The sequence below is a fragment of the Trachymyrmex cornetzi genome, unplaced genomic scaffold (assembly GCF_001594075.2).
Source record: "Trachymyrmex cornetzi isolate Tcor2-1 unplaced genomic scaffold, Tcor1.1 scaffold454, whole genome shotgun sequence".
Classification (NCBI taxonomy): Eukaryota; Metazoa; Arthropoda; class Insecta; order Hymenoptera; family Formicidae; genus Trachymyrmex; species Trachymyrmex cornetzi.
Window position 1 is genome coordinate 537,888 of NW_017299334.1, and position 7,896 is coordinate 545,783.

Sequence of the window (7,896 nt, forward strand, 5' to 3'; positions counted from 1 at the left end):
AGAAAATGGATGTAACTAGCTACGTAGTGCCCAATTCGAAAATGAATGTAATGGCGGTAGTGTACGGTGAAGTTTAAAGTCACTAGATTTGAAGTACCACAAATGTGCCTCTATCTTGACGCAAGACGCGACTATTTCAAACTTATGCATTTGTATAAACGTACTTTATTTGAGAAAATAAAGACGTCAATTACGTAAATTAATATTTTTTAAATTATAATTAGTTTATTTATGCAAAAACTATGTACGTAATGCTTAATTTATGTATTATTTAATTTAATAAAGGTTTATTTGTTGTAGAAATTTAATGTATGAAAGTCCACGAAGGGTATATGTAAGTACAGTTTAGAAGATGAACCACTATGCTTGAAATCGTATACTTCCGCCATATTGACGCAACATTTCAAAAATCAATTGGGGTACTTTAATTATAAATCTAGCGACTTTAGTGAATTTCAACATGGATTTCAACGTGGATTTGAAAATGGATTTTAAAGTAGATTTCAACATGGATTTCAATGTGAATTTCAACGTAGATTTCAACGTGAATTTCAACAACGTGGATTTTAACGTGAATTTCGACAACGTGGATTTCAAAGTGGATTTCAACGTGGAATTTAGTAACGTGGATTTCAACGTAGGTTTTAACGTGAATTTCAATTAGTCCCACATAATCTCATAAAAAAGTTCTTAGGTTTTTCTCTAGTACATGTTATCTGTATTTTATGTACTTTCGATATTTAAATATGAATTAAGTAGTAATTTATAGTATAATGAATTAAGTAGTAACTTAGATAAAATAACGGAGTAAATCCGAAGATAGAAAACGATACTTGTGTAACAAATAAAAAATACAATATATATATCAAGGTTTCTACAGAAAATAAATTTTAAAATTCCCTGACTTTTCCAGGTTTTCCAGATGCATAAAAATGGAAAATTTTCCAATAAAATAAAAGGTAAATTTTAACATTTAGAAGCAAAGATTTTAGGAAATTTAACTTATATTAATATTAAAAACAACTCAAAAAAGATTCCGTGAAATAGGTATAATAATTTTTAGTGCAAATTCAACTAAAATGCAAAGTTAACTAAAAATTTGTGTTGGGAAAAAGAATGCAGTTATGACGAAAAAAGACGACATAAACTTGACTATAAACGTCAGAGAATAATACTTAAAAAATTATAACAATTATTCGGAAAAGGAGCAGTTTAATTGTGAGCAAAGTTTAAAATTCTAGTTTCTTATATTTTCTCCTGACTTCCCAGTTTTTCCGATTTTCCCAGGTCTGTGGCAACCCTGATATATTATCTTTCTCTTCCGAAACAATTAATTGACATGCGGCTGCAAATAGTCTGAAATAGTCCAATGCTTCGGTTATAACGGTGAGTCTAAATTTAACTTCTCGTTATTAAATCTTTCCTGTTCGCTCGTAATAAAGGTAATAAGTTCGAGCTAATTAGTATTTACATGTATTATATCGATAAAACGGAAGCAAAACTATGTTACGTAGCAGTACTGATACTTTTTTCTCTCTTATCTTAATTTTGTAAATCGACTTTTCGTACAATTAGCCGAGGTTGAGATCTTAACGAGGATTCTCGAAAAATATCGCATATACTAGAGAAAATATTAGAGAAGTCTATATGTACGTATGCTCTTGTATTTTTATATACATACGTACATTATCATATGTGATATTTTTCGAGAATATTCGAACAGCTGGCCCCGATTTCACGCGGTTTCACGATATTTCACGATTTTCACATCGTTTAAATCTCTATAAATATAAATGAACTCATTTGGATTGTTGACAACAATCTAAAAATACATTTCTGACGTAACAAGGATAAATGCAATCTAATTGGGACGTGAAGAATTGACCGTGCGTTTGATGCGCATTTGTCGATTACTCCGTACTCCACTCAAGCTTTTGGTGCCTAACCTCAATACTGTACCGTACGTTCTGGTGCAGGTTTAGAGAGATTTATCTGACACAATCTCTGATTCTGATAAGTATGGGTTTAGTCATATACAATTGTTATAAGCGTAATTTCAATATTTCACGATCGTCAAATCAGTGGCTTATCAGTGGCAGTTTATACCGTGCTTTTAGTTGGTGACCTATTTTACATTTGACTGATTTGACTTAAATACGAAGATCGCGACGATACAGTTTATTTATCGTGTTCCAGGTCATGGGTCGCAGATTAAAAACGGTGTAAACTAGATCAATAGGATAAATTCAAGCAACATGGCATGTATTATGGAATTATTCAAAATGGACTTTGTTCGGAATTATTTCGTTTTCCGTAGAATACAGTACAAATCTAGGAAGTAATTGAATAATTCCAATCAGGATCCATTTCGAATAATTACATCATATATACCCAGATATCAAATTATTTGTAATCATTAATAGAAATGTACAGATTTCTCTTATGCCTGGTTTTTTCAGCTCAATTTTTTGCACAATTCATTTTTTTTGTTTCTACATTGGAGAAAAAAAAGAAAAACGATGCAAGAAAAATTTATTTAGCTAAAAGGAATAGGCCTCTTATAGTATTAATTGCTTTATTCATTTTTTGTTATTAATAATATATTATTGGCATTACAGGAAAATTAACTTCTGCAATCCAGTTTTCTTGCTGATATATAATTGCTGTGCCAAGTTGATCAGCAATCTTAATCAGGTGATCAAAATATGGATCGTCCAATTTTGCCTAATGATCCTAAATCAGAAGAAATCACTGAGGGAAATGAACTTTCATTTAAGTTAGATGAACCTGTTACTATGGCTCTAAATGTAAATCCATTGACTAACGTCGATGAGGAAGACAGTCTATCTTTTGTAGTACTTGGTCGAGATTCAGTGGAGGCTCAAGCTTCTTTATTAGCTTCGTATACCGATCTTCAACAGAAGAGCATGTCAATTGTGTGTACATGTATCGCAATTCTACTTTATTTCACGATTCACTATTTACTTTAAGATAGAAAATAAATGTCTTTTTCCTGACAGGATTATAAGTCACTCGTGTCGTCAATGACCGTAACTGCGATGCAACACAGATTAGTAGAAGTATTGCAAGAAAATGTGAAATTGAAGGAAACTTTAAGGCAGAACAATGAATCCATGAAACAACAGTTTAATACCCTGGCAATGTGGCAGGAAGAAGTGACGAAAGTTCATCTGAGTCACAAGCAAAAGTTTGCAGAAACTAAAGAACTTATAAATCATCTAAAACAAGAAAATGCAGAGCTGAAATATAAATTTTCACGCTTACAACATTTTGAAAATATGAGACTTAAGGTATATGTACACAGAAAATTACATACACAAGTGATAATTATATTTTTCAAGTATTTCAAAAGTTCATATATCCGCAAATCTGTCATAAGTTCATCAAATCTATTCAAAATATATTCTGAATCCTAGTAAGTTTACTATTAAAGATTATTAAATTAAAATAAATTTGATTTGCTTATTATACAAAGTCGCTATTTCGATCAATTTTAATATTCTTCAAAAGAAAATGAATTCTTGTTTTAAGTTATAATGAGTGTAAAATTAATTTATATTTAATTAATCAAAATATTAAAATAGTGTTTCAAGATTCGTGGCAAGTATATTTTAAAATTATCAACAAAATATATTTAATTATTAAAAATTTTAAAAATAACCGTTACTTAAAAGGAAGAAAGTAAATAGAGTAATTATTTTTCTTAGCAATAGAATAACATTTTTCTGTGTGTAGAGATATAATGTGTATTGCACATAATTCTATCGTTCATTTAATTTTTTCAGATTAGTAGATCTGTTTCTGAAGATTGGGCTAATTTGATTTCTAGTAGAAAGCTAAAAGAATCCTTTTATTCATTTGATGCATTCAAGGACATTTCCGAACTTGTACCTGAAATATCCAACCTAACAATCAGAAGGTGTAAACAATATATAACATCTATAATATCGGAGAAATTGGATGAGAAATTGGAAAGATTGAAAGAGGGATTACAACAAGAATTGCAGCAATTAGAAACGGAAAAAGAATCAGAATTCGAATCAGCGATGATAGATGACAGGATAAAACAAAAATTGCAGCAATTAAAAACAGAAAAAGAATTAGAATCGATGATGATAGATAACAGAATAAATTGCAAACTTTACAGTGATGTAGAGACCACGGAAAGTTCGAAATGTTTGGAAGCATACTCTGAAAAGGATCAGGAAATTGCTTGCTTAAAAGAATCCAATGCTCTGCTCGAACAGAAGTTGCAATGTGTATGTTTCTTTAAAAAGTTTGCTAAATATTTTAACAATTAAATTCAGAAATAAATTCAAATTATCTTTTAAATTTTGCAGATTCTTACTCCTGTTGAACAAGATTCATTGGAAACGTCCAATTTAAGTCATCAAAAATTTGTACAAAATATAAAGCAGTATAATGATATGTTACAAGAATTAACCAAATGTTTTGTAGAACAAGTAGAACGATTTGCTGCTTTAGAAAAAAGTTTAAAGAAAATTACGGATATACTTGGACTTGACGATAAAATGCAGTATGAAGAAAAATTATGTCAGTATTACAATGAATTAACTGATGAACAAATAAAAATTATTACTGATAGGCAGACGCTAATAAAATCACAAAATCAATTTCAAAAGATATTCTCCGATTACAACTCTGTTCTATATGAATTGCAAGTAATGCTCGACGAAAACGCAAAATTAAATATTTTAAAGGATAATAGCGCTCGCGAGAATTTAGAAACGTCAGAGCAACTGGAACGCGACAAGCAATCATTGGAACAAGAAAAGAAAATTTTTAATCGAGAAAAGGACAATTTAGAAAATAAAAAAAAATCCTTCGAAAGCCAGAAAAAGAATTTGGACATGGAACGTGTATCGTTGCAAGACGAGAGAAAACTTTTAGAGCAGGAAAAGATCAGTTTAAATGAAGAAAAAATGTCACTTGATCATCAGAGTCAGTTATATGAAGATTGCGAAAGAGATCTACAAAATGAAAAAAGAATATTGCAAGCTCGTAATGAACAATTGCTGAGTGAAACAAATAACTTGCGACAACAAATTGACGAGAAAGATGTGCAATTTAAAAAGATAATAGAACAGTTTGCACAAAGCGTAAGTGAAGTTTTTCTTAATGTAAACTAACATGGCTTATATAATTTAATTAAAAATATTTGTGTAAATTCTATATTAATTTTATATCATATCTTAAATTTGATTATTTTTATTATATTACTGTTTTATGATTATTTTATTACTATGTTTTTTTTATAGACGGAAGAGATACAATTGTTAAGATCGCAATTATCGCTTTACGAAGAAGACTTTCAACAGGAGAAGAAACTGAAAGAAGCATTGTTGGAAGAAAAGAGTAAATTGGACACGGAATTGCTGAAGCAAATAGAGTTTAACAAACAGTTACAAGAATCTAACAACGCTAATGTTAAGTTAGGACACACGTTTGAAGATCGCGTAAGTAATTCTTTAAATTCATTTACCGTGACGTTTTATCTAAAAATAAAAATGACCGTTTCCTGCTTTTTATTACCATTAGAGCGGTGACAAATACAATGGGCATGCAAGAGGCGGCAACGCCACTGTAAAAGAGAAGCGGCCGAATAATCGAAATTATTTTCGCTTATTTTCAACGAAATAGTGAATAATTACTTAGTCATTCAAATTTTCAAATTCCTTTCGGAATTGGTATACGCGCAAACATATAAATAAGTTTTATTTCTGTCGTACTGCTTCTCTGTAGTTCTGTAGTTGTATGCAACGCTTTCGATGTATCGTATAGTTGGCATTGCTAAGTTGGTTGCTTTAATCCTGGATTATTTTGTTTCGTTTTCTTCTCATTCTGTCTGACCTTTCAAGGATACAATAGCGTTTTTTACTATAAATTATTACAAGCTACATGTAGTCGTCAACAATATTACTTAAAAGTAATTAGTATACTATTATATGTATGTTTTAGTAGATATACCAAATTTTAAATTCTCTTTATAAATTTTTTCTCAAATTTTTCTTATAATTATAATAAAGTATAGTTTTAATGTTGAGTAAATCTATTCATATAAATGTAGTATTTTAATTTTTTTTAATTGAAATATATTTTACACAATTCTTTATGAATATTCCTTGATTATTCTGAGAAATATGGTTATTATTATGTTGTATTATAAACAGATATTGATAATAATCCAGAATTCAAGTTCATCAATGCCTTTTTTCAAATGGCATTTTGCATTGACATTGGATATAAATTACAGAATGTAAGGAAATTAATTATTATATATAATATGCATTTTAATTTGATAGCAAGAACAAAAATTTTAATACGTAATTTCTATCTTTATTTTCTCATTATATCAGTATTATTCAGTTATTGTTTAATTGTATACGATTATTTTATTTTATTACTTATAAGATACACGAAATGGCATACATTGGATACCCTACTACGTGAACAGAATCTACAGAAATGCTCAACATTTGTCACAGCCCTATACATTTTTTTGCTCTTATTTAAATGATTGATTTAATGTGCTTCTTAATATGCGATGTGATATCGCACAACAAAATACTGGACGTAACACTATATGTTATAAATTTATTTTTAATCAAAGTAACTGAATACATTAAATTGAAAACAATTGTGCTATAAATTTAAACTAACATATAACTTGATTGCAGAACTTAATGCAATGTCCAAAATGCATGATGATATATCGAAGTTCATCAGATTTGTTAAAGCATATCAACAGATGTGTGCCTTAACTTAATATAACATAAATTTATAAGAAATCATATAAATATGTACACTCTCATATAAGGTAATTTTATCTTAGCACAGGTATTGATATGTGGTACCTCTTATATTACAATATTCATATAATTTCTCTTAATATAAGAATAATTTTACGTAGTAAACGGCTTCTAAAATGCAAGAGATATATAATATTTAATACTTAAGAATGTTTACTTACATAATAATTGTAATGACGTTAAAAACGCGTTTTAAATCTAGTTTTAATAAGACTGAACAAAATACATATATAAATTTTATTTTTTTTAATATTCATTTATAATTAGAGTTAATATAGGAACGTAATTCGAAAACGTATTGAGATATTTTTCGATGTTTCTCATTTGACATCAGTTATCTCTATTTTAATACTTGATATACTTTGTAAGTGCCAAAAGAAAAATTTTTTTAGCAAAAAAACTATTACAACGACAAGTGTAATTAAAGTTTTACGTTAGGATATTAATTTTACATTATCTTTGTATATCGCACACGCATTACCTGTACGCAACTGTTAGCTACCTCATGTAATAGTACTATGAATAAGCAATAAATAGTTTTGAAGAAAATATTCTCTCGATGAAAATAAAACTATTCTTCCAAAACACCTATAACATATCTATTTGCGCATAACTCTATGCTAGATGTAGCTAATGATGGGTATATATACACCAAGCACGTCTCGCTTGAATACGTCTATACTGGATCTATTACAAATACACTTAAGAAAAAAATATCCTCGTCTCTAGTTCTTATTTATTTTCACTGCCTCCGGAACGCGTTCACGCTTGTGCGATAACAAAGACGAGGCTGGGTGATACGACTTGGACCATGGTCATTGTAGCTCCGCTCCAAGTCTCTCGTAGCGAGGAGGAAGGGACAGAAGAAAAAGAGGTGATGCCTGACCTTGGCTGGAGGAGCCGCGGTCAACGATTCTTTCCCGCGTGCTGGTCGGAGAAGACGCATGTCTTTTTGCGCTATACGATCATCGCACGCACTCGCCATCCCTCCACCTTTTCACAAATCGGTCGGGACCGATCGCGGAGGGACACACATCACGACGAC

The 7,896-nt window shown here is 30.0% G+C and overlaps 1 protein-coding gene across 2 annotated transcripts; it reads left to right on the top strand.

Moving 5' to 3' along the window:
* Positions 1-1,328: 1,328 nt before the first annotated feature.
* On the top strand, positions 1,329-6,874 carry LOC108764820 (hyaluronan-mediated motility receptor). 2 transcript variants are annotated; one of them, XM_018513207.1, is made up of 7 exons: positions 1,329-1,386; positions 2,619-2,936; positions 3,021-3,311; positions 3,807-4,280; positions 4,362-5,141; positions 5,301-5,498; positions 6,720-6,874. In XM_018513207.1, the coding sequence occupies exons 2-7, from the start codon at positions 2,706-2,708 to the stop codon at positions 6,801-6,803; spliced, it is 2,058 nt and encodes a 685-aa protein (XP_018368709.1). In that variant the 5' UTR covers positions 1,329-1,386; positions 2,619-2,705; the 3' UTR covers positions 6,804-6,874. The 2 variants fall into 2 exon arrangements, with proteins under 2 accessions (XP_018368709.1, XP_018368708.1); XM_018513206.1 differs by lacking the exon at positions 6,720-6,874 and adding an exon at positions 5,581-5,873.
* Positions 6,875-7,896: the final 1,022 nt, after the last annotated feature.

Excerpts from the sequence above, each read along its gene's own strand:
- LOC108764820 (XM_018513206.1), top strand. The coding sequence starts at position 2,706 with ATGGATCGTCCAATTTTGCCTAATGATCCTAAATCAGAAGAAATCACT. Across the intron at positions 2,937-3,020 it reads AACAGAAGAGCATGTCAATT|GATTATAAGTCACTCGTGTC; the intron begins GTGTGTACATGT and ends TTTTCCTGACAG. Across the intron at positions 5,499-5,580 it reads GACACACGTTTGAAGATCGC|AGCGGTGACAAATACAATGG; the intron begins GTAAGTAATTCT and ends TATTACCATTAG.